Consider the following 27,809-nt stretch of genomic DNA (forward strand, 5'->3'; position numbering starts at 1 on the left):
ATTTTCCTCTATCTCCCTAATCAGAATTAATTGTTTCTTCATCTGAGCTTCCAACAGCACATTGTCTATGCTTCTATTGTGAAGTTATGATTATGACCTCTCTTACGATCTACGGAGGGAGTTGCCCTGATGATTTTCTCCCTGTAAGTGTAAGAACTCCATGGGCTCAGGGATTGTACTCATTCCTTTTCTGTCCCTTATAGCAACTGACACAGATCTAGTATGGAAGAGAAATTTTCTAAATACCTATTGAAAGTACCATTTACATTTACTTTCCTGGTTTAATATCTTAAGGTAAGTAAACAATAATTTTTTAAAAAAGAATTTTGTTTGGAAGTTCAGTGTTTTTTAGTAATCATATCTATACTGCCATGTATTTGTACTCATGTATTTGTGTGAGTAAATTTGTAAGCAAAAATAAAGAGTGATTAAGTCCAGAAAGGAGCATAGGTCAAGGTACGTTTTGATAGTATAGAATCATAGATGGTTAGAGCAAAAGTATCTTAGAAATTATGCACTCCAATTTCTTAGTGTAGAGTAAAGTAAGCAGGGGCCTCTTTACATACTTGTGATCTGGAAGCTAATTTAAAGGAAGCCAGAACCATATCATAGATCTCTTTCCCTATACCTTACTGCCTACAGACTGTTTAACCCACACAAACTAAGTGTGGTGAGCCAGTAGGCTTGAGAAATAGGTACCTGCCATAACAGGATAAAAAATCTGAATCAGGAGTTTTCAAATTAGTATCATTGTTTTGGCCCTGTTTTACAACTGTAGGGTATCTAAAAACCAAACAACACCCCCGCCCCCCACCAAAAAACCTATAAAATGCCTTCAAAGAAACTGACAAAAGAAATTTAAAAATAATGTTACTGAATAAGATTCTTCTTTTCTGGATGTTAACAGGTATTGATTTTTAAAGCACTACTACCAAATGGTACATCTCCTTTTGACTAGAGTAAATATGACAGAAATTCCAACTACCAATCAGGACAACCTAAGTTTTAATAAAATAAAATGTATGACTAAGCTGTATGTATATAGTTGTATAAAAGTAATTATAAGATTATACAATATCTAGATAAACTTTTTAACTTGAAATTGTATCTTAAAATTCCTCATATGTTATTTCACTGAACAAAGATGTTAGAGTTATCTCATTTGAAAGAGAAAAGTGCGTTATCTATATTCAGATGAGAACTACCGAATTGGTAATTTTTATATTTTGTACACCCCTAATTTTTTTGTTTGTTTGTTTTTTTGGTGGTACACGGGCCTCTCACTGTTTTTGGCCTCTCCCGTTGCGGAGCACAGGCTCCGGATGCGCAGGCTCATCAGCCATGGCTCACGGGCCTGGCCGCTTGGCGGCATGTGGGATCTTCCCGGACTGGGGCACAAACCTGTGTCCCCTGCATCGGCAGCCGGACTCTCAACCACTGCGCCACCAGGGAAGCCCGCCCTGATTAATTTTTAAAAAGATAATAATGAAACAATTTCAGAGCTAAAAAACATAATATACTAAAATTCTCTCTGGTGTTTTGGGGAGATGTAATTACTACAGAATATTAAATTGGGAAAACAGAAATAGAGCACTTAATCTACATGTGTAATTGGGACACCTGCACATAGTAGACAGTTTTGCTCTTGGAGAATGTTAAAGGATTAGTTTTCTACAATTTCAGCTATTATCATTATAGTTTTTACTAATGAAAGGTCATGGAAGAAAACTATTGATGACTGGAAATTTAATTTGATTAATCTAAATGCTTGGGAGGAACTACACCAACCCTGTAGTTGGAAATTCACAAATAATTTAGAAATTCATTGTAAGCTAAATATGATCAATTCTTCCTGGAAAATTGGCAATTAACTCTGACTGACTTTCTGACCAATAGCTTGAAGGTATATACCTTTCAGCAAAAACAATGAACACACTTTATAGGTCTTGTTTTGTTCCTTGTTTATACTAGTTGTCTTATTTGTGCAGTTATTTTGTATCTTTGTCGTTTGTTATTCAATTGATCTCTTTTTAAAAAAAGTTTTTTTTATGTGGACCATTGTTAAAGTCTTTATTGAATTTGCTACAATATTACTTCTGTTTTCTGTCTTGGTTTCTTTCTTTTTGGCTGAGAGGCACATGGGATCTTAGCTCCCCAACCAGGGATCGAACCTGCACCCCCTGCATTGGAAGCCAAAGTCCCAACCACTGGACCTCCAGGGAAGTCCCTGATCTCTTATGATTAAGAGAAATTCTTTAAAATTTTTGTCCAATAATCTGTAAGACTACCAGTAAAAGTAACAGAGTCATGCTCAATCCTTCAAATGTAATATTATTTAGAAAATCATAAACTACAAAGAGTATGTTGCTTAGAACTTGAAATTAAAGTATGCCCACCATTACTGGAGAAAAAAGTACTGATTAGCAAAAATACAGAATTTCCTCTAATCAAAAATGATTGTATACTTGGGAGGGAAATGGTGTAATTGGGAAGGACTGTATAGTGTTGGGGATTTTTCTTTTAATAAACATAAAAATGTATTCAATTTACAACCCAGAAAGAATCCTTAGTAAGTTTTTGGCAAGGCAAGGGTAGAGGAAATAGAAAAGGACATTAGTCAGTTCAATTTGGAGAGGAGGAGGAGTTATACATTTTTAAAAACTTGGCTAAATTTTGAAAGGCACTATGGTAGCTTGATTAAGACAGTGGCCCTGGAACCATAGTGTGTGGGTTTTGAATCCCGGCTTTGCTGCTTAAATAAAGCTTATATTTGGGGGGAAGTTACTTAACTTGCTCCCTCTTCAGTTTTACTATTTTTAAAATAGGACCAATAATATTTTTTACCTTATAAATATCTGGGAATGATTAAAAAGTTCATGTATATGGTGTGCCAGGTAGCCCAGTACATGGTAAGTGCTCAAATCAATAATAACTATCACTATTACCTAAACAGAACTGGCATACTCAAAGGTTCGAAATTTTTTTTCATAGAATTTTTGAATTACAAGATTTTTTTTGGTAATAAGTCTAAAGATCATTTTGAAATGTTAGCAGTGGTAATATTTGATATATTTCTATTAAGTGAGTTCTGAACAAATATGTTTAATATAAAAATTCAGGTTTTTAAAGATCTCAGTCCTTTCATGTGGATATACTAGAGTTAGGCAAATCAACACTTTTCAGAACAGAGGGTTATGACATTCCTGGAGGTTACAGAATATATATTTTTGTACAGTTAGGAAAGTGTAAATTCATGACTCACTGAATACATATTGACTTCTTCCATAAAGGTTAAATCTATTTCAATATTGACAAGTGATTGTTCTCCATATTAGTATTCTGAGATCATATCCAACAAAGATATGCTGGAGAAATTCTAGAATTCAAAGAGGAAATATGTTTAGGACATCACTTTTGCAGAGGCTGTGTGTTCAAGATAGGGGCTGATGAAATTAAGGAGGAAAGGGGAAAAAACAGGGGCATAAATGAGCCTTGAGGCAGCATGGGAGTATGATGTGAAGAATATGGCTTGTGGAGTACACTGCGTATTGTGGTGGCTTTAAAACACATCTGCAGATTATCTGACCCTCATCCCTTCAAAAGGTGAAGATACTTGATCTCCTCTTGGAACCAGGCCAACCTTTGGCACTGCTTTGATGAATAGACAATAGCAGTAATGACACTGCATGACTTCAAAGGCTAGAACTCATGCAGCTCTTGGGACCCTGGTTCTGGGAGCCTGTAACAAGTCTGGCTACCTTGAGGCTGCCATGCAGAGAAACCATATAAAAAGACTATTGAGAATGAATGAGAGAATGAGAAGCAGATAGACAGAGACAGAGAGAGACTAACCTAAGGAGCCCAGCTGTTTGAACTTTTTAGTCCAGGACAGAAATTTGATTGGAAAAGCTTTGAAGATGATTCCAGCCCTGCCATCTTCTGAGTGCAATTATATGAGACCCTGGATTTTTTAGCTGAGTCTCTCAACCCCCAGATTTGTGAGTAAAATAAATAAATGCTGGGCTTCCCTGGTGGCGCAGTGGTTGAGAGTCCGCCTGCTGATGCAGAGGACACAGGTTCGTGCCCCAGTCCAGGAAGATCCCACATGCCACGGAGCGCCTGGGCCCGTGAGCCATGGCCACTGAGCCTGCGCGTCTGGAGCCTGTGCTCTGCAACGGGAGAGGCCACAACAGCGAGAGGCCCACATACCACAAAAAAATTTAAAAATAAATAAATAAATAAATGTTATCATGTTAAGCTACTGTTTTGGGGTGGCTTGTTACACAGCAATGAATGATTAGAACAATGTGGCCTTTCACATGAGCTAGTCACATCACACAAATGTTTAATATGATTTAACATGTATATAGAATTTCCATATTTTGCTTGATATCATTTATTATACACAGGGTATCAAAGGATGATAGATGTCCAAAAGAAATATCTAATGTAAGCCAGTAAACTTTTATAAAAAGTGATTCATTCACTCAACATATATTTATTGAGAATCTACTATATGCTGAGTAATTTTTTAGACTCCAGGGATGTCACTGAGAAACACAACAAACTGATAAATTCTTTGTCACTATATACAGTGTCATGAAAGAGACAGGCAATACATTTTTAAAATATATAAAATAACTCCAGGTAGTTATGTGATAAGAAGAAACAACAGATCAACAGATCGTTCAAGGGATTAGGGGTTGATTATCTAAGATAGGGTAGTCAGGGAAGATATTTCCCAGAAGACGGTTTTTGAAAATTAACACCCCAGGCTGAAAGAACAGCAAATGTTTAAGTCCTGAGTTGTGAAAAAGAACAAGAAGAATGTGTCTAAAGCAGAGTGAGTAAAGAGGAAAGTGACATGAGATGACAATGAGAAATGTGAATTCCATTTTTGGTGAGATGGGAAGCCATGGGAGGAATCCGATCAGGGGAATGAATTGATTTCAATCACTCTAGCTCTTGTATGAATGTAAAAGAGGTGGCTAGCTGTTGACCAAAATCCATGCCCTCTTATACCTGGCACACAGTGGTGTGACTATGTGCCTAAGGTCTAGCCAACAGAACGTGATTGGAACTAACATGCTTCTGGCCCATAAAAAGTCTCCCATGTGTGATCATTCAAGCTCTTTCCTACTTCCAGCTGACAGGGATGGAGGTAATACTCAGAACAACCTTAGCAGCCACAGTTTGAAGATGGCAGAAACATCATCACCCTAGGTGCATAATGACTGCACGGAATAGACTCTCTTACTCCTACACCCGCTCCCGCCCCCACCCCCTGCCCCAAAACCAATCATATACAACACCACTGCCAGCATCATCAACTAGGAAACACCCTAACTTTTTCATGAAAAAAAGCTAAAGTAATTTTGCTTTGAGTAATTATATGTATGGGTCTATTTGTTAACTCAGTCAAGTCTACCTTACCTAATACAGTGGCTAAGCAGCCCCTTCTAAAAGAGGGGCTGGACTGGAAAGAAGATTAATGAAAAGACTATTTTAATCAACTAGGGGAAATATACTGATAGTTGACACAAGGGTGGTAACAGTGAACTTGGCAAGATATGGTCAGATTCAGAGTACAGTTTGAAGATAGAACCAAAAGGACTTACTGATGATCACATTTAAGAATATCAGCTAGAAATTTTGAAATTTCTTATAATCCTTCAATACTCTTGTGAAACCAGATAACAGAATAGACTTTTCCTGATTCACTTTTGACTGAGAACAAAATCCACAGAATTCCACAATGAGTGTAAGACAAAGCTCCTTCTTATGCAGAATTTTCAAAGAAACTCCATTCTTTGATTCTTGGACTTTATAGAAATTAAGCACATAAAAAGTGGCAGAGACCAAATTTGTTTGGAAGGATATCTTTGGATAAAACTGTGAGATGAAGCTTCTTCCAGGCCCAAGGCAGCAAGAGAGCCTGTCTATTTCATCTCAGTCCTAGTGAGGGGCTTTTCATGGGAGCAGCCAAAGCTCTAAAATATTTTCCCTGAAATGATGCCTGACATATCTGAGGAAACCAAAACCTGTGTGACAACAGGATAGAGGTGGCTACATTGGAATCTGTGTGCTCTCACAGAATTTACTGGTAAGAGCTTCTGCTTACAGCTGTGAGTCACACACGGAAGGAGAGGTAGTATGGGCTTCTTGTCTTGGGCTCTGTTGAGTTGGCTACCTGGAGGAGACAGAGAAGCTCTCAGCAGAAAGGTGGCAGAGGTAGGGCATGAGATGCTCAGGGAATGTGGCACATCAGTGGTCTTGGGAGAATCCATGAGTAGAGAGTTCTCCTTGGTGCACACAGATGTGCATCTCTTCTAGGTAGAGGAATGTCTCAAGAGTCCATTAATGTGCCAAGGAAGAAAAAAAAATGTTTTATATAGAGAAGACCTTCCTACCCTGCCCCAAGCCAGGAAGGTCAGAATCTGGCTATCAGGTCAGGGATAGGGTGGTGGAGAGGAGGGTAGAGAATAGACAGACAAACAGGAAGAAGCCAACCACACCAGCCTCTGTCCCCTTTCCCACTGCAAGTCTCCAGCCCAAAGTGGACCCAAGCGGGGCAGGGGAGGAAATTTTACATTAAATCAGGTTTGGAGTTTCATTACTATTTTGGAACGTGTATCCAAAACACTGAACTAAATGCATGATTGTGACCTGAATGCACTGTAGGACTCTATTTCTAATAATGAACAAAAGAGTTATGGGATCTGCCGACTTTTCTTCTGAAGCAGGGGAAGATTAAGCCACTGAATAAAATTTTTAAAGACCACAGGACACTAAGATACAGTAATGTCTTGGTCATGTTATGAACCATGTTTGCTCAAGACAGTGGCTCATTCAATTCATGACGGAAGAGAAATGTGGGCATTTCTAATTACAGTGACTCACAACAACAGAGAACTTTAGGTGGGAAAGTTTGGAAAGCCCTGACCTCAGGCCACCCCACATGTACCTAGGAAATCAACATAGTTTTCTTATCAAATGTATTAAGCAACTGCTTCTCTCCTGACTTGAGAGAAAGGTGGCTCAATCACAGCAACTTCTTAAAGGATCATAAGAAAAGGCACTGCTGCTATATTTATGAATGCCTAACAAAATTTTAAAACATATGAGATTCTTCTTCAGTTTTGGAGCTTGTTATCTACATGGAGGATTATCTACATTATTTAAAGTGTTCTCTTTTTTTTTTTTCAAAGTCAAATGACACTTCAGAAATGTTTCTAGAGTTTTATTCCTGTCTGCATCCTACAATCTTATTTTGTTCATGGATATTCTCAAATGGCAGTGGGAATTCTATGCAGATATTGTCGTGCTTGTTCAGAAAACCTGGTCTGTGGATCTTGATCTAATTACAGAAAGGAATGAGGGGAAAATGAACCTAGAGCTCTGTTTTTGCTGTGTCCATGACACAGTTAATCTAAGACACTGCAGAGGTCTACAAATTCAGAAGACTTGAAAATAATTTCTTTGATATAATAAGAAGAAAACCGTTTTTCTTTAACTGAATTTCTTGGCCTTTGTGGCAGAAATCAAATGCCACATATTATTGTAGTAGTTTTTCTCCTCACAGTTTAACCTAGGACCCGTTAACCAAGGCTACTTCTATATTCAGTAAGATTACATACAAACTCAATTTTATGAATTATGTAAATGCCACTGCTGAGAGGTTCTACTGGTAATACAATATGACTATGCAAATGTACACTTTAGATACATTTAAGGCATAAAAAAGAAATTACGAATTGGAGAAGTACATTTTTAAGGCTCTATTTATTTTAGGCCATTCATGTCAAAACTGAAAACTGCCTTTTGTAAGAACACAGACAAAAAGTTCTAGATGAGATGGGGAGGAGCAAATCATTTTGGGAGCATCTATTGCTGTGAACTGAGTTAGTTCCTTATGGAGGGTACCTGAGCAACACCAACATTTTATGCTAGACATTTTGCCAGTTATACCGGGATTCAATATAGTTTCAGATGATCCTACGATCAAACTAGATTTAGAAAACCATAGTCATCAAAGACTGGGATGAAAACTGATTTAGAAGTTCGGTTGGTTCTGATTGTGAAGTTTTAGGAATAATTTAATCAATTGATTTTTATTTTATTTTCCTTTTTATGTATGTTAATGGGTGATACACAGTTTAAAAGAAAACCTAAGTATAACAAATCTGAAAGACTTCTTTCAATAACATTTGATCTCATAGGAAAACACTGTAGTAGCTCAATTGGCATGATGTTTTATTTTATAATGATACATAAAATAATGGTATATCTTGCAATTACTAAATATTGTATGGCTTACAATTTTGTAGCAGATAGTGCAGTATCCACAGCGTCGTTTTTTTAAAATTTTTATAAACAACAGCAATTTATTTATCACAATTCTAGAGGCTGGGAAGTCCAAGATCAAGGTGCCAGCAGGTTCAGTGTCTGGTGAAAACCCACTTCCTTGTTCATAGACTTTTTTTTGGCTATAATTTCAAATGGTGAAAGGAGAAAGGGAGATTTCTTGGGCTTCTTTTTTTTTTTTTTTTTTTTAAATCCGTGTGGCTTGTGGGATTTTAGTTCCCTGGATTGAACCTGGGTTGGGCCTGTTTTATAAGGATATTAATTCCATTCATGAGGGCTCTACCCTCACAACCTAATCACCTCCCAAAGGTCCAACCTCCTAATACTATCACCTTGGGGATTAGGATATAAACATATGAACTTTGCAGCGGCGGGGGACAGGAACATTCAATCAATAGCAAGGTGCTATTGGAATGTGGTGGGTAGAGGCCAGGGATGCATCTAAACATCCTACAATGCACAGAGCAGTTCCCACAAGAAAGAATTACCATCCTAAAATGTCAGTAGTGCCAAGGTTGAGAAACCCTGGTTCAGATTTATCTGATTGTTTACTTATGATTAGGTTCAGGTTTGACATTTTTTTGGTGAAAACCTACATAGGTGATATTGTGGCTTTTTAGTAAATCTCATCAGGAGGCTCTTCCTGTCAAATTGTCCCTTTTGGTGGTCCCTAAGTCTGATCATTTGGTTAGAGTGGAGACTGCTGAATCTCTCAACTGAAAAGGTACCTTTCCTGCTTTGTAGTTAGTAAAAACTACAAAGGGGTAGCTTGTAGTTTGGGGTGATACTTGGAGATCTTGTGAATATTTTATTGCCTCCAAATATTTTACCCAATAATTCAGCATCCATTGATAATCCTTGAACCAACTATTACACCGGGGATTGCAGAATGGTTGTTTTCTTTTATTCTACCATTCCTTCTATGATTTTTTAGCTGGGATCCTTCTGTAAAGAAGAGCTTTTCATTTCTATTTTTCTTTTTCATTTTACTATTACTATGGACTAATGAAATTTTAATTTAACATATTACAAACCATTATCATCGTTAACGCATTTCAATGCTCAAATTGCCACTAATTTGGCCAATGGGAGTCACTTTAAGCTGTCTCCTATGTCCTTTTGACATTTCCCTTAGTCTTTGAGCTTTCCGAGATGCTTTATTATTTTTATTTTTACTTTTCATAGTTATTGACCACATTCCCCACACTGTACAACTCATACCCATGACTCATTTACTTCGCAACTGGAAGTTTGTACTTCTTAGTCTCTCTCACTTATTTCTTTCCTCCCCCACCCTTTTTTTAGCCTTCTTAGTCTTTGCTTTCTGGCACAAAATACGTCCCAGGCTCACCTTCTACTTTCCCAGCCCTTGCCCTGGAATCATCTATTTCTCCAAATGTTCTTTTTTTTTTTTTCCCAAGGGGGCATAGTGTTTAGAACCAAGAACTGGGTGTCAGATATGTTCATTGCTACTAGAGTATCATACCACTAGATCTCTGTCCTATATATGTATCTTCCTTCTCCCACAGTGAGAACCCTGGTTCTCAATAAAAGCAATATATATTTGTGCATTTGTTCTACCCTATAATATATATCCAAAATGGTTTGTGGATTACTCCCCAATAATGTTTTTATTAGCCCATGGTTTACCCCTTCCTTTTGTGAAAAAATGAATACAGACAGAAGCACTTCCAGAATGGCATAATAAAGGTCTCTGAAAATCTGGCCCTCCATAAAAGCAACAAAAACACAGGCAAAAATGTCAAAAATCAACTTTTTCAGAATTCTGGAAATTAACCAAAGCCTTGATAAAATTCGAGAAGGATTTATTCAAGAAAAACAGCTAAAACTAGGTAAGAACAAAAAGCTTTCTGGCATTTTAACTTACTCTATTCGCCTCCCCTTCTCCTTAGCTTTGCAGTAGACATGAAATTAGTAGCTATGAAATCCACAGTGTCTTGATTTACACTGTAACATCTTACAATATTTTGACTAGAGTATATTTTTGGCCAAGTAGCATATTTCTGATAGTTTGGGTGGTAACAGATAACTATGGTCACTAAAACCACCACAGTCTATGTTCACAAAATCACAAGCATTTATCTCAATATACTCAATTATGTTTTGCTTCCATTATAATCCTTCATTAATGATACATTTTCATTTCTCTACTGGAAGAGTCCTCTTGGGCATATGGATGTCTATTTTAACTTTAGAGGCCTTGGTGACCATCCTCCATCCCCAGCCCAGGACCACACCAGGTAAAGTGAGACATGAAGATGCATATGCTTTCCTTGCACAGTGACTTCACCTTCTCTGAAATGGAAGGTTAGCATCTCTTCCACAGGCAGCACCAGCACACTAGCTAGAACATCACTGCTGTTGACTTAGTGAACCACCTTTTATATAAATTCCTCAAATAAACTTTACCTTTTACTAACTCTGACTTTTCCATGACCTTAGCTAATCTCAGTCTGTTAAAACTCTACCCAGCCTACACGACCTGATGCAAATGTCATTAGATATTCCCTAATAACCTCAGCCAGAAACTACTATAATTTTTATGTTTATAGCTTTTACTCATGCTTGCCAAACACTGCATCATATGGCTATAAATTGATATATATATTTTTTCACTATCTGAGAGTAAAATCCTTGAGTACAAGATAATGTTTTATAGATCTCTATGTAATCCCACAATTTAAAGCTCTGCATGTAATAGGGATTCAATAAATATTTATTAAACATTAAATTGGTGCATTTGTTAAATCCTTAAACTAATACACAATCTGTATAACAATGCATAATGCCCTATGCCACATTTGGATTTTAATCATTTTTTTTACTAAGAACATATTATAAAACTATTCCATAGTATCACTAAAAATATGTTATGAAAACTATTCAATGAAAATATAGAAATTTATGCTGTAACATTCTCTATGCAAACTTACCTCTCACAATGATGTTGGTAGACTTTTTTGCAGGGTTTCCCACATTATTATTGGCAATGCAGCTGTAAGTACCAGCATCTTCTGAGGTGATGGCAGGTATGGTTAAAGTTCCTCCAGTCAAAACAGTCTTTTCAGGCAGAGTCCCAAAGGACCTGACCCAAGTGAGAGAGGGTACAGGCTCTCCTCCTGTCGTAACACATACTAATGTTATGGCCTCTCCAGGATTTACAACTATAGGGTCATCCACCAAGAGTTTAATTGACGGAGATGCTAAAAGACATAAACAAAAGAACATGCACCTATTTAGATCTACTACAACTAGAGTAACAGTATGCTTTATATTTCCTCAAACAATTAAAATGAAACATTGTTCTCCTGTGCCAAAATCTTACTGTATTAATCAAGTTTAAATCATGTAGAATTGCTGACAATCTCTTTTGTCCTTCCAGGTATAAATATTGCAGCTGTTTAGTCCTTGTATTTTCATGGTGAAGATTGTCATTTATTTAATTTTTGGATCATTCTGAGGTGAAATGATACATATTTTGCAACCTGAACACAACCAAGTAAGATAAAAGATCAATGGAGGTTTTTACTAAGCAGTGGGCCTGGTTTTTCATCTTGAAAGGAATAACAAAATCATGTAACTTAAAGCAGCCCCCATATTTCCTCTCTAACCTTCTCTGTTCAGAAAGTTTAGGCAATGAGTTTTCATAACCACTGCTTTAAAACTTAGAAACAAATAAACCACTGTTCAAACAGTCACCGAACTATGACAGCCACCACTCCAATGTTTGGGTTATAATAATCTCCCCAGTGAAAATAAGTTGTTTGCAACTTTTCAGGTAAAAAAAATTGTAGATAAATATCCATTCAATAAAAAATGCTGTATTACAGACTTTTCATCAAACACTCAAAGTAGAAACTGCATAAAAACTCTGTTCACATACAGAACTTTTTTTTCTGCTTATACCACAGTGCCAGCCTATATAATGCATTCCTAAATAAAAACGGGGGGAATGCATTAGGCCAATGTTTGAGTTCACGCATTCAGAAATATTTGATGCCAAAGTTAAAACTGAAATCTATCCATATTGGGAACACAAAGTGTTCAATTGTACTGTGCATTTTTTTTTAGATATTAATTTCAGCTTAGAGTTGGAGAGTGCTTTTCTCAGAATATAAGGTAAACTCCTTGTGTGATTCAATATTGTCTGCCTTGTTTGGATACAATGGAATACTACTCAACCATAAAAAAGATGAAAACTTGCCTTTTGGGACATGGATGGACCTTGAGAATATTATGTAAGTGATGCTAAGTGAGATAAGTCAGAAAGACAAATACCATATGATCTCACTCATACTTGGAATATAAAAAACAAACAAAAACCCAAAATATATGTACAAACCAAATGAAACAAAAACAAACATGCAGATACAGAGAACAGAGTAGTGGTTACCAGAGGGAAAGGAGCAGGGGGAGGGTGAAATGAGTAAAGGGGATCAACTTTATGGTGACTGATGAAAACTAAATTTTTGACGGTGACCATGCTGTAGGGTACAAAGAAGTAGAAATATAATGTTGTACACATGAGACTTATATAATATTATTAGTCAATGTTGCTTCAATAAAAAATAAATTTGAAAAGACTCCAGAGGAGAGCAAGAAGACAACTCCATATTATAATTATGGTTCTGTGGAATAAGTATGGAATGCCTGGAGGACCTTTTTAAACATCATTGTTGCATGCTGGCCCTTCTAACGTCATCTTAAGGGACACAGAAGTTTCCAAAGTATCTTAATTGCCCTTGTGAGATGTTGACTTGAAATTATGAATATCTATGATAAACCTGTTGGGGAATTCACAAAATGAAAATAAGAGGCAAAAGGCATTGCAATTTGGTAGAAAAGAAAGCATCTCAAAGAGTTATTTAATATTGTTAAACTGATAAAAAAGAAACTACTAATTAAATATTTTAAAAATAGATATTATACTTAATTATTGACATAGCATTATGAAAAAGTAAAAGAAATTCCTATAGCTTAGTGTGAGGTAAATAATATAATCTTACAAAACTATTTAGTTAAAATACAATTGTAGACAGTCCAACAGTTTTATTAGTAAAACTCATTTGTTTTACATCATATTTTAGTAAAATTAAAAGTCCCAAGGCCTAAGGGCCATTAATAGTCTATGTTTAGATTATGGAAACACACAGTGGTGACATTAAGAAATATTTGTCCCTGAAATTGACTTGTATAAGGATGAGTTGTTTTTCTATTAGACAGACAATATTTAAAGAAAAAGGTTCAAGAGAATTTCAAAGCTCATAAAATAATATATAAATAACAAGAGACCACTGTTTTACCTATAGTGCATTGCAGAAGTGTATTCATAATCTTATTAAAAATTCTCTTTTCCAAATCTAAATTGAAAACAGCGCACTGTCCAACTTAGTTTTATTAAAGATGGCATTATTTCTCTGATAATCCCTGATGTTAAAAATATCCCACAAAGACCCCCCAAATGGGCTAATGCTTTCAAGACTTTAAGAATGCTCATACATATTTTAGTAACAAAATTTTATAGCTTTAAATTCTAAAGAGATAAAGGTGAAATTGTCATTTTGTTCTAGCATCTTATGTTTGATTCTGTAAATATCAGCTTTTTTAAACTATGAGGCTATGCTTAAGAACCATAGGGTCATTGGATTCATCAAGCTTAAGTGTAAATCATGCCATAGAGAAAAAAAATTAAAGTAGGAAAAACATAAAAAAAATTTTTGTGTATTATTAAAAATATTTTAAGAAGAGATTTCATCCTAGGCTAGTTAAGTCCCTTGCTATAAGCTTCCATAGCCCCCTTATTTTCCCTTTCATATCACATCTTATAACATTAGCCAGGCTTCCACTATGGCTCTTCAGACAGAAGCATCATGACTGCGTTCTCTGAAATACGGCCTGATAGTTGAATGGTAAGAGCACAAATTCTGGAGAACAATACCTGGTTTCTTGATTCTGCTATTATTTAATAACTGTGTGCACTTGGGCTAGTTCTTCTACTCCTGAGTGCCTCAGTTTTCCACTGTTGAAATGGAGGAAAATAATTACCTGTCTTACAGAGGTGAGATGATTTTAACACGTGTTAAGTGCTTACAATAGTACCTAGTACAAAACATGCACAGAAAAAGCATTTTATTTTGTCATTATTTTCATTACCACCCCCATAGCCTCATCCTGTGCTTGTACAGTTACTGTGCTTAATAAATATTGGTAAGGCAAATCAATAAGTGGGCAAATGAATAAATGAATGACTAGTGTAAAAAATGTAGTCACTAAACGATATAATTTTTATATTTGACTCTGATGCATTTGACAGAGATATTTTAAAACCATTTTGATTTTTGGAGGTCCTACGCCATATCACAAAAAACATATTTAAATATACCCATACATTTTGAGGACACATAATAAAACATTTATTAATTTTGTTTTATTGATATATTTTAATTTGTAAGTTGAAACTATTGTTTTTCAAGATTAATTTTAGTAGTGCCTTTAAAATCTTATAGGCAGGGAAACCTTCAAGATGGCACAAGAGTAAGACGTGGAGATCATCTTCCTCCCCACAAATACATCAGAAATATATCTACATGTGGAACAACTCCTACAGAACACCTACTGAATGCTGGCAAAAGACCTCAGACCTCCCAAAAGGGAAGAAGCTCCCCATATACCTGGGTAGGGCAAAAGAAAAAAGAATAAACAGAGACAAGAGAAGAGGGACGGGACCTGCACCAGTGGGAGGGAGCTGTGAAGAAGGAAAAGTTTCCACACAGTAGGAAGACCTTCCACTGGCGGAGATGGCGGGTGGCGGGGGGGGGGAAGCTTTGGAGCCACGGAGGAGAGCACAGCAACAGGGGTGCAAAGGGCAAAGCGGAGAGATGCTTGCACAGAGGATCAGTGCCGACCAGCACTCACCAGCCCGAGAGGCTTGTCTGCTCACCCTGGCCAGGACAGGTTGGGGCTGGGAGCTGAGGCTCGAGTTCTGGAGGTCAGATCCCAGGGAGAGGACTGGGGCTGGCTGCGTGAACACAGGCTGAACGGGGCTAGTGCGCCACAGCTAGCCGGGAGGGAGCTCGGGAAAACGTCTGGACCTGCCTAAGAGGCAAGGGACCATTGTTTCGGGGTGCGCGAGGAGAGGGGATTCAGAGCACAGACTAAATGAGGTCCAGAGATGGGTGCGAGCGCGGCTATCAGTGCAGACAGCAGAGACAGGCATGAAACGCTAAGGCTGCTGCTGCCGCCACCAAGAAGCCTGTGTGCCAGCACAGGTCACTATCCACACCTCCCCTCCCGGGAGACTGTGCAGCCCGCCACTGCCAGGGTCCCGTGATCCAGGGACAACTTCCCCGGGAGAACACACGGCACACCTCAGGTTGTTGCCACATCACACCGGCCTGCTGCAGGCTCGACCCGCACTCCGTGCCCCTCCCTCCCCACCTGGCCTGAGTGATCCAGAGCCCCCTAATCAGCTGCTCCTTTAACCCCCTCCTGTCTGGGCGGGAAACAGACGCCCTCAGGCGACCTACGCGCAGAGGCGGGTCCAAATCCAAAGCTGAATCCCAGCAGCTGTGCCAACAAAGAAGAGAAAGGGAAATTTCTCCCAGCAGCCTCAGGAGCAGCGGATTAAATCTCCACAATCAACTTCATGTACCCTGCATCTGTGGTACACGTGAATAGACAACGAATTATCCCAAATTGAGGCAGTGACACTGGGAGCAACAATATATATATTTTTTTCCTTTGTTTCTTTTTGTGAGTGTGTATGTGTATGCTTCTGTGTGTGATTTCGTCTGTACAGCTTTGCTTTTACCATTTGTCCTAGGGTTTTGACTGACCTTTTTTTTTTTTAAGTATAGTTTTTAGCGATTGTTATCACTGGTGGATTTGATTTTTGGTTTGGTTGCTCTCTTCTTTCTTTCTTTTGTTTAAATTACTTCTTAATTTTTTGATTTTTAATAATTATTTTTTATTTTAATAACTTTATTTTATTTATTTATTTATTTATTTTTTGTTTCTCTGTTTCTTTTTTTCTCCCTTTTATTTCTGAGCCGTGTGGATGACAGGGTCTTGGTGCTCTGGCCGGGTGTCAGTCCTGTGCCTCTGAGGTGGGACAGCCGAGTTCAGGACATTGGTCCACCAGAGACCTCCCAGCTCCACATAATATCAAACAGCGAAAATCTCCCAGAGATCTCCATCTCAACACCAGCACCCAGCTTCACTCAACGACTAGCAGGCAACAATGCTGGACAGCGTATGCCAAACACTAGCAAGACAGGAACACAACCTCACCCATTAGCAGAGAGGCTGCCTAAAATTATAATAAGGTCACAGACACAAGAAAACAAACCACTGGACATGGACCTGGCCACCAGAAAGAAAAGATACAGCCTCATCCACCAGAACACAGGCGCTAGTCCCCTCCATCAGGAAACCTACACAACGAACTGAACCAACCTTAGCCACTGAGGGCAGACACCAAAAACAACAGGAACTATGAAACCACAGCCTGCAAAAAGGAGACCCAAACACAGTAAGTTAAGCAGAATGAGAAGACAGAGAAGCACACAGCACATGAAGGAGCAAGGTAAAAACCCACCAGACCAAACAACTGAAGGGGAACTAGGCAGTCTACCTGAAAAAGAATTCAGAGTAATGATAGTAAAGATGATCCAAATTTGTGGAAATAGAATGGAGAAAATACAAGAAACGTTTAACAAGGACCTAGAAGAACTAAAGGGAAAACAAACAATAATGAACAACACAATAAGTGAAATTAAACATTCTCTAGAAGAAATCAATAGCAGAATACCTGAGGCAGAAGAACGGATAAGTGACCTGGAAGATAAAATAGTGGAAATAACTACTGCAGAGAGAATAAAGAAAAAAGAATGAAAAGAATTGAGGACAGTCTCAGAGACCCCTGGGGTAACATTAAACGCACCAACATTCGAATTATAAGGGTCCCAGAAGAAGAAGAGAAAAAGAAAGGGACTGAGAAGATATTTGAAGAGATTATACTTGAAAACTTCCCTAATATGGGAAAGGAAATAGTTAATCAAGTCCAGGAAGCGCAGAGAGTCGCATACAGGATAAATCCAGGGAGAAACATGCCAAGACACATATTAATCAAACTATCAAAATTAAATACAAAGAAAAAATATTAAAAGCAGCAAGGGAAAAACAACAAATAACATATTAGGGATTCCCCATAAGTTTAACAGCTGATCTTTCAGCAGAAACTCTGCAAGCCAGAAGGGAGTGGTAGGACATAATTAAAGTGATGAAGGAGAAAAATCTACAACCAAGATTACTCTACCCAACAAGGACCTCAGTCAGATATGATGGAGAAATTAAAACCTTTACAGACAAGCAAAACCTAAGAGAATTCAGCACCACCAAACCAGCTCTACAACAAATGCTAAAGGGACTTCTCTAGGCAGGAAACACAAGAGAAGGAAAACACCTACAATAACAAACCCAAAACAATTAAGAAAATGGGAATAGGAACATACATATCAATAACTACCTTAAATGTAAATGGATTAAATGCTCCAACCAAAAGACACAGATTGGCTGAATGGATCCAAACACAAGACCCGTATATATGCTGTCTACAAGAGACCCACTTCAGACCTAGGGACGCATACAAACTGAAAGTGAGGGGATGGAAAAAGATATTCCATGCAAATGGAAATCAAAAGAAAGCTGGAGTAGCAATTCTCATATCAGACAAAATAGACTTTAAAACAAAGACTATTACAAGAGACAAAGAAGGGCACTACATAATGATCAAGGGATCAATCCAAGGAGAAGATATAACAATTGTAAGTATTTATGCACCCAACTTAGAGCACCTTAATACATAAGGCAAATGCTAACAGCCATAAAAGGGGAAATTGACAGGAACACAATCATAGTAGGGAACGGTAACACCCCACTTTCACCATGGAAAGATCATCCAACTGAAAATAAATAAGGAAACACAAACTTTAAATGATATATTAAACAAGATGGACTTAAGTGATATTTATAGGCCATTCCATCCACAAACAACAGAATACACTTTCTTCTCAAGTGCCCATGGAACATTCTCCAAGATAGATCATATCTTGGGCCACAAATCAAGCCCTGGTAAAGTTAAGAAAATTGAAATCATATCAAGTATCTTTTCTGACCACAATGCTTTGAGACTAGATATCAATTACAGGAAAAAATCTATAAAAAATACAAACACAGGGGGACTAAACAATACACTTATTAATAACCAGGAGATCACTGCAGAAATCAAAGAGGAAATCAAAAACTACCTAGAAACAAATGACAATGAAAACATGATAACCCAAAACCTATGGGATACAGCAAATGCAGTTCCAAGAGGGAAGTTTATAGCAATACAATCTTACCTCAAGAAACAAGAAACATATCAAATAAACAACCTAACCTTACACCTAAAGCAATTAGATAAAGAAGAATAAAAAACTCCCAAAGTTAGCAGAAGTAATAAAATCATAAAGATCAGATCAGAAAGAAATGAAGGAAACAATAGCAAAGATCAGTAAAACTAAAAGCTGGTTCTTTGAGGAGATAAACAAAATTGATAATACATTAGCCAGACTCATCAACAAAAAAAAGGAGGAAGACTCAAATCAATAGAATTAGAAATCAAAAAGGAGAGTTGACAACTGACACTGCAGAAATACAAAGGATCATGAGATTACTACAGCAACTATATGCCCGTAAAATGGACAACTTGGAAGAAATGGACTAATTCTTAGAAAAGCACAAGGTTCCAATACTGAACCAGGAAGAAACAGAAAATATAAACAGACCAATCACAAGCACTGAAATTTAGACTGTGATGAAAAATCTTCCAACAAACAAAAGCCCAGGACCAGATGGCTTCACAGGCAAGCTCTATCAAACATTTATAGAATAGCTAACACCTATCCTTCTGAAACTCTTCCAAAATATAGCAGAGGGAGGAACACCTCCAAACTCATTCTATGAGACCACAATCACCCTGTTACCAAAACCAGACAAAGATGTCACAATGAACGGAAACTACAGGCCAATATCATGATGAACATAGAGGCAAAATCCTTAACAAAATACTAGCAAACAGAATCCAACAGCACATTAAAAGGATTATACATCATGATCAAGTGGGATTTATTCCAGGAATGCAAAGATTCTTCAGTATATGCAACTTTATCAATGTGATACACCATATTAACAAATTGAAGGAGAAAAACCACATAATTATCTCAATAGATGCAGAAAAAGCTTTCAATAAAATTCAACACCGATTTATGATAAAAACCCTCCAGAAAGTAGGCACAGAGGGAACTTACCTCAATACAGTAAAGGCCATATATGACAAACCCACAGCCAACATCATCCTCAATGTGAAAAACTGAAACCATTTCCACTAAGATCAGGAACAAGACAAGGTTGCCCACTGTCACCACTATTATTCAACATTGTTTTGGAAGTTTTAGCCACAGAAATCAGAGAAGAAAGAGAAATAAAAGGGATCCAAATCGGAAAAGAAGAAGTAAAGCAGTCACTGTTTGCACATGACATGATACTATACATAGAGAATCCCAAAGATGCTACCAGAAAACTACCAGAGTTAATCAATGAATTTCATAAAGTAGCAGCATAAAAAATTAATGCACAGAAATCTCTTGCATTTCTATACACTAACAATGAAAAATCTGAAAGAGAAATTAAGGGAGCACTCCCATTTACCATTACAACAAAAAGAATAAAATACCTTGGAATAAACCTACCTAAGGAGACAAAAGAACTGCCTGAAGAAAACTATAGACACTGATGAAATAAATTAAAGATGATACAAACAGATGGAGAGATACACCATGTTCTTGGATTGGAAGAACGAACATGGTGAAAATGACCATGCTACTCATAGGAATCTACAGATTCAAAGTAATCCCTATCAAAGTACCACAGACATTTTTCACAGAACTAGAACAAAAAATTTCACAATTTGTATGGAAACACAAAAGACCCCGAATAGCCAAAGCAATCGAGAAAGAAACACGGAGCTGGAGGAATGAGGCTCCCTGACTTCAGACTATACTATAAAACTACAGTAATTAACACAGTATGGTACTCGCACAAAAACAGAAATATAGATCACTGGAACAGGATAGAATGCCCAGAGATAAACCCACACACATATCATCACCTTATTTTTGATAAAGGAGGCAAGAATAAACAATGGAGAAAAGACAGCCTCTTCAATAAGTGGTGCTGGGAAAACTGCACAGCTAAATGTAAAAGAATGAAATTAGAACACTCCTGAACACTATACACAAAAATAAACTCAAAATCGATTAAAGACCTAAATGTAATGCCAGACACTCTAAAACTCTTAGAGGAAAACATGGGCAGAACACTCTATGACACAAATCACAACAAGATCCTTTTTGACCCACCTCCTAGAGAAATGGAAATAAAAACAAAAATAAACAAATGGGACCCAGCTAAACTCAAAAGCCTCTGTACAGCAAAGGAAACCATAAACAAGATGAAAAAACAACCCTCAGAATGGGAGAAAATATGTGCAAATGAAGCAACTGACAAAGGATTAATCTCCAAAATTTACAAGCAGCTCCTGCAGCTCAATATCAAAAAAACAAACAACCCAATCCAAAAATGGGCAGAAGACCTAAATAGACATTTCTCCAACGAAGATATACAGATTGCCAACAAACACATGAAGGAATGCTAAACATCATTTATCATTAGAGAAATGCAAATGAAAATTACAATGAGGTGTCACCTCACACCAGTCAGAATGGCCATCATCAAAAAATCTACAAACAATAAATGCTGGAGAGGGTGTGGGAAAAGGGAACCCTTTTGCACTGTTGGTGGGAATGTAAATTGATTAAAAACCTAAAAGTAGAACTACCATATGACCCAGCAATCCCACCCTTGGGCATATACCCTGAGAAAACCATAATTCAAAAAGAATCATGTACCACAATGTTCATTGCAGCTCTATTTATTATAGCCAGGACATGGAATCAACCTAAGTGGCCATCAATAGATGAATGGATAAAGAAGATGTGGCACATATATACAATGGGATATTACTCAGCCATAAAAAGAAAGGAAATGGAGTTATTTGTAGTGAGGTGGTTGGACCTAGAGTTTGTCATAGAGAGTGAAGTAAATCAGAAAGAAAAGCAAAAACTGTATGCTAACAAATATACATGGTATCTAAAAAAAAAAAAAGGTCATGAGGAACCTAGGGGCAGGACAGGAATATAGATGCAGACCTACTAGAGAATGGACTTGAGGACACACGGAAGATGAAGGTTAAGCTGGGACAAAGTGAGAGAGTGGCATGGACATCTATACACTACCAAATGTAAAATCGATAGCTAGTGGGAAGCAGCAGCATAGCACAGGGAGATCAGCTCGGTGCTTTGTTACCACTTAGAGGGGTGGGATAGGGAGGGTGGGAGGGAGGGAGGGAGGGAGATGCAAGAGGGAAGAGATATGGGGATATATGTATACGTATAGCTGACTCACTTTGTTATAAAGCAGAAACTAACACACCATTGTAAAGCAATTATACTCCAAAAAAGGTGTTAAAAAAATAGATAAATCAGACACAGAGAGACAAAAAAAAAGCTCACAGGCAAAAGTGAAGTGCAAGTGAATGCTAGTTTTTTATACTGCTCTTAAACTCTCCAACACCACCTTGAGTCCATGCATTTTGTTTCTTTTCCTGCACTTATACAGGTAATTAGGAAATTAAGAAAGATTAATCTCATTGCAGTAAATCATGTATGTGGTTGAGTGTTCATTAAATACCTATTGCATGTTTTGGTTGAATTATCCCATCACTATTTAAGAATAAACATGTAAAGCCATTGAGATCATCAGCTTCCTTATAACCATGAGACAAGAGCATGGTTCTAAAACATACTGCAGGATCTAGATAGCCAGTCATTCTTCACAGCAACATATCAGAGACAGATTACTATTTGAAGCTCATTTTAAGTAATAAAGAAATAAAACAGAGAAGTTGAAAAGGGACAAGAGAAACACTGAGTGGACAGTATGTTAATTTTTATTTGGGATGTTCATCGAACCAAAGTAAAAAGTAGAAAAAGGTGAAATACATAAAGTAAAAAAGTAAATCTATCAAGTGAAGCATCTATAGTATATTTTATTTATTTATTATTATTTTTTTTTTTTGCGGTATGCGGGCCTCTCACTGTTGTGGCCTCTCCCATTGCGGAGCACAGGCTCCGGATGCACAGGCTCAGCGGCCATGGCTCACGGGCCCAGTCGCTCCGCGGCATGTGGGATCTTCCCAGACTGGAGCACGAACCCGTGTCCCCTGCATCGGCAGGCGGACTCTCAACTACTGCGCCACCAGGGAAGCCCTACAGTATATTTTAAAAATCATAGATTATTGTAAACATGTTTTATAGTTATTGCCAAAACATGGCTCAAATTACATAAAAATTATTCCAACTAAGTCTGCTTTTAATATGACACATGCACAGACATACACCACCAGCTATAAACATTCTCTATGTACACAGTGCTCATAAAAAAAGTGCCCATCAGACTATCCAAATGAGAATCTTGCCAGCACTCAATGATGGAAGGCATGCATCACCACAGCAGTTATCTTGGAGACTTGGCTACTTTAAGATCAGTATGTCAACATTCTAGCATGCTTGATGTTCTCTGTGGTGGAAATACGAGAGATAGATAGATAGATCTATAAATTAGTTGTCCTGGGAGGGATGTGATGAAGTAGAATGACAGAAAAAGAAAGAGAAAGAAAGGGAAAAGAAGGGAAGGGAAATGAAAGAGAGGAGAGACCAAATAGTCTGTGGTTTTTATTTTCCAAAATCCTAAACCTTCAATAACTACAACACGGAAAGTATATTTTAGGAAATATCTCTGAGGAAGAGAATTCTTCCCATGTTCCCTTCAGTTCTTCCCCTCCTGGCCGACAAAAAGAAAGTTTTCTTGGGCTAAGCAACAGTTACTTCAGTTGGTCTGAGACAGAGAGGACTGGCTTCTTGACTCCCACACCAAATCCTGAACATCTGCATATTCAAGAGCAGAGGGGATGCTTTGAGGTCACTAAATATGACTGGCTACACAGACAGGCCATAGTGAGTCTCATGGGAAAGGCTCCATACCTCAGGGGAACAGCCCCAGCCCCACACAATGGAATGGAAGAAGCAGAGAGATGGGCCAGAACTGAATGTGGCAAGACAATACGAGTGAGGGAGATCTTAGATGATACGTGCTTGTCAAAGGATCCAGATCTCATGCCCCACACCTTGGTATAATATAGCACCCCCTAGAATTTAAATAAAATCTCATGGAAATGGGAACTCCACGTTGACTGAGATACAATTTCTGAAATTATGGCAGAAGAGGTAGTTGAAATAAAAATGAAGTTGAATTATAGAATAATGAAGATATATTTCTTTCAAACCTGAGTTTGTAGACTGGGATTAATGACCATTAATTTTAGAGACAGTTCCTCGTGAGGTCTTCTGGATATGTAATACAAAGATTTAGTTTGGGGTTAATTAAGAATACATTCTGTAGGAAGAAAATACTATTGTATTGGTGGGTTTGTTTTGGCTACTACCTAACATAACAGCTAGCTGAAGATAAATATGGTTTAAAATAATTGAAAACAATGTAGTGCTAATCATCTTTATATTTTTAGAGATTTGGCTCTCCATGGATCTGGGCCTTTTAATTTTTAAAAAGGAACTTAGTTTTTCACCCCCGACGCTTCGATTAAATTGATATGAAATAGTTAACTACAGTAAAAGCTGCCAGTTGCCTTGAGTTAGAGATAATCTGAGACATATGATTCTTTGATTGGAAGGAACTTGAATACTGAGTCACAGAGAAAAATCACAAGGAAGGAAGAACATGAAAAAACAAACAAAACCCCGCCCCAAACCAATAAAACAACAATAAAAAAAACCCCACCAGAATGAACTCCAATAAAAAATCCTCAGCTAGGATGGTATTTGTCTTATTTTGAATCCTCCCAAAAGCAGGTCCTAATATAAGAAAATAGTTCATTTGGGTGGAGATCGCAGGAAGAATACTGAAGGAGAAGGGAAGAGACAAACAAAGGGAGAAAACCCAGTAATGGAGCACTAATGAGCGGTTGTCACTGTGAGAAACCTGACTCCCTGCTGCTGGGGACCCTTTGGAAAACTAGATAGAACACATCTCAGAACTCTCCCTCTGAAAAGTGAGGAGGCTGGCTGGGGTGTTTACCTACCAACTCCTGTCCTTCATTAGTTAAGGATTATTCTATAGGTCTTAACTTACCAGCCTTCTGCATTGGCTGAACACATTGCTGAGTCCAGCGAAAGTTTTCAAACAGAAGGATATTGAATCGAATCTGTCAAAAGAAACTACAATAACCTCCAGAACAGGCTAAGAGGAGAAAACAGGGCACTCACAGTGTCTGCTAGGACACCCTTTCCATGTAAATTCAATGATCAGTAGTTGGCCACATGGAGATAAGGTGAAAAGGCTAAAGAAAGAATAAGGAAGAAATCAGTGGTGAGTAGGGGCACCTTTACCCATCAGGATATAAACACAAAATAAAATAAGTAAGAGCACACCATGAATAAAAGGAAGAGGAAGTAAAAATATATACAATTAACTTTCTGCTTCTTTTCCATGGCCGTACATTTTTTAAACTAAAATATACACATGATAGACAAACCAAGTCCAGCTTCTATATGGAGCGACATGCTATGTTTACAGATTCAAAGAATAGAAAAAAGTTTCTCTTGCAAAAAGAAGTCATTTCACTAAGATACAAGAATCACTGTATTTTCATGCATTTCATTGGAATTCGTTTTCAACAGATGTTTCACTGAAATACAGGTAGCAATGGACATTTCACATGATAAAAATGAGAGAATATATTAGAAGTTGATTTGAAAATTCAAAATAATCCACGCATATAGTTGAAGTTATTATTCAAATATTATCATTATTGACAAATTGATTGATTCTCATGAAGCCCAGGAATGATATAATATTAGGAAATTCTATTTAAAACAATGTTCCAGGTTATGGCAATATTTGAAATAGTATTCATAAATAGTCTCTAATGCAAGAGAGAGCCTTTGCTATAGATACTGAAGCTAACAAGCATTTTTCATTTTTTTAATGTTCAAAGGACAGATAGTCCTGCAAATGATTGAGGAGGCAGAGTAAATATGTTCCTTCATGGAAAATTGCATAAAAGTTTCCTAGAAGAGACCTACTGCATAATGCCATGAGTTCCAAAAATGGCTTCCCTAGATGGGTTTTGTTTGATTGGCACAATATTATTTATTGTTTGTTGTTGTTATCATTATTAGGAATAAATGTCTTTAGGTATTGTTTGGTCTCCCCAGTATAACACATTTCAACATATTCATTTAATAAGTATTTATTGAGCACCTACTATGTATCAAGGCCTGTGATAGGCACTTGGGATATAATGGTGAACAAAACAGCCCAAGAATTCCTGCACTCAGAATCTTACATCCTAATAGGATGAGAACCAGCCTTCTCCCCATGACTCCCATTGTTTTGGGTGACTTCACATATTTACATCACCTCCCTGTTCTCTGAAGTCATGTGCATTTATGATCCCTGACCAGAATATTTATGCCATCACAGCATAATGAGTAAAGAAATCTGGGGACTTCCCTGGTGGCCCAGTAGCTAAGACTCCATGCTCCCAGTGCAGGGGGCCCAGGTTTGATCCCCGGTCACACCCAGTGCAGCCAAATAAATAAATAAATATTTTTTTAAAAAATTGCCAAAAGATATCTTCAATGAAATCAGAGTTTACAAATTATAATGAGTGTTATTTACATTTGAATCTAGTCATTAAACAAGATAAACAGAAAAACTAGAACTGGAACTTGTGTTCCAAGGTGAGCAAAAGATAAAGTCAAAAGCTTATTTCAGTCGATAAGTTATGCCAATAGTTGGGGTACTAGTACTTAATGGCCTAAAAACTCTTCATAAATATTGTTAAAACATGATGAAGAAGAACCTTATTACCACTTACATCTCCCTCCCTTGGCCAACAATCCCTTAATGTTCCTTCCAACAGGTGAAATCTTGGCAAAGCAAGGTCTCATTCAAGTTCACCAGAAACTGAGCATTATCTGCAGCCGCAGCAGAATCCCAGAGGGTCATCACTCGTGGAGAGAAAATCCAAGCTAAGTACTTCCAACCAAGAAACTTGCTGTCCGTGGAATTTTCCTGTTCTTCATGGAAGATACCAGGTTTTTAGGAATAGTGCCAGTTTGCAAAGATATCCTCCTCACAAAATCAACAAGGCATGAACTTGCTATTCCTGCTGCCTGGGATTCTCTTCCAGTGCTTATTCACCTGGTAAACCACTTTACCACGGTCAAGTGTCAATATCAGTTTTTTACCAAATTCTTAGTTTTTGTACAAGGCAATTGAATTCCTTCCTCTTTTGTATAAGCATAGTGGCTTATTATAGCTTCCCACACACACCCCTCCCCACATACCTTAGCCACCATTAGAACATTTACCTTCGCCTTTCACTGTGCGATATTTAAGAATTGAATTATCTGTGAAAAGGGTGGTGTTTTTCATATTCGTACCAACAGCATGCATAAAAGGATTTGGCAAAGAATTATGTGCTTAATAAAGTCTTATTGAATAAAAGAATGTTGAATTTAAAGACTAGAGAACAGAAACTCCACATAAGACCTATTTGTCATAAACTTAACCAAAAAAAAAAAAAAAACATAAAAACTCAGGATTTCATGAACCATTCATTGAAAAATACTAGCTATGAAGACCTTTCTGTTCTCTCATTGTTCAACCCATCTAAACTTAATCATGCTTTATATCACTAACAAGGTGATAGCAAAGAATTTCTCTTTCAAAATTTAGTGCACTACTCACATAAAATAATTACAGCATATTATTTACACTTCTTTGTACTTAATTCTTTGCTCAGTTATAGCACATACATTACTATCAGTAAACCATTTGATTAAACCAAATTATGTCCCTGAAACCAAAACTAAAGGCATATGGCCTTTGTCATAAGAGGACCAGTATGTGGGTAATTCAATATAGAATTAAAAAGATCAGTTAAGATTTAAGGCTCTTCTGTAAGAGTGACACAGCAGTAGGAGAACAGATAAAGACATCACCTCCAAGACCATCTGGTGTTGATCTCCCAGCTATACTTCTTGAGGCCTCACTAGAGTAGCAAAAACAACAAAACAATAATTCTGCTCTGGCCATCAGAGCTGCTGAAATGGAGGCAGCTGGTATTTCTAAAACCAGTACTTGTAACATAGAGGGATGGTGCAAAAAGGTACTCTCTT

The 27,809-nt window shown here is 37.4% G+C and overlaps 1 protein-coding gene across 2 annotated transcripts in view; it reads right to left on the bottom strand.

Moving 5' to 3' along the window:
• MDGA2 (MAM domain containing glycosylphosphatidylinositol anchor 2) overlaps nucleotides 1-27,809 on the bottom strand; it is an 851,876-nt gene that overhangs the window by 258,987 nt on the left and 565,080 nt on the right. Inside the window, exons 1-2 of one of the 2 annotated variants that reach the window (XM_032624719.1) lie at nucleotides 24,888-24,947; nucleotides 11,319-11,588 (exon numbers count right to left, since the gene is read on the bottom strand). Coding sequence is in view for 1 of the 2 variants with exons in the window: in XM_032624718.1 (XP_032480609.1) it covers nucleotides 11,319-11,588 (270 nt within the window). In the remaining variant the exon portion in view is untranslated. Of the gene's footprint in view, nucleotides 1-11,318; nucleotides 11,589-24,887; nucleotides 24,948-27,809 lie in introns of those variants that run through there. The other variant, XM_032624718.1, reaches the window with a different exon arrangement.

This window comes from Phocoena sinus, chromosome 2, assembly GCF_008692025.1.
Source record: "Phocoena sinus isolate mPhoSin1 chromosome 2, mPhoSin1.pri, whole genome shotgun sequence".
Taxonomy (NCBI): Eukaryota; Metazoa; Chordata; class Mammalia; order Artiodactyla; family Phocoenidae; genus Phocoena; species Phocoena sinus.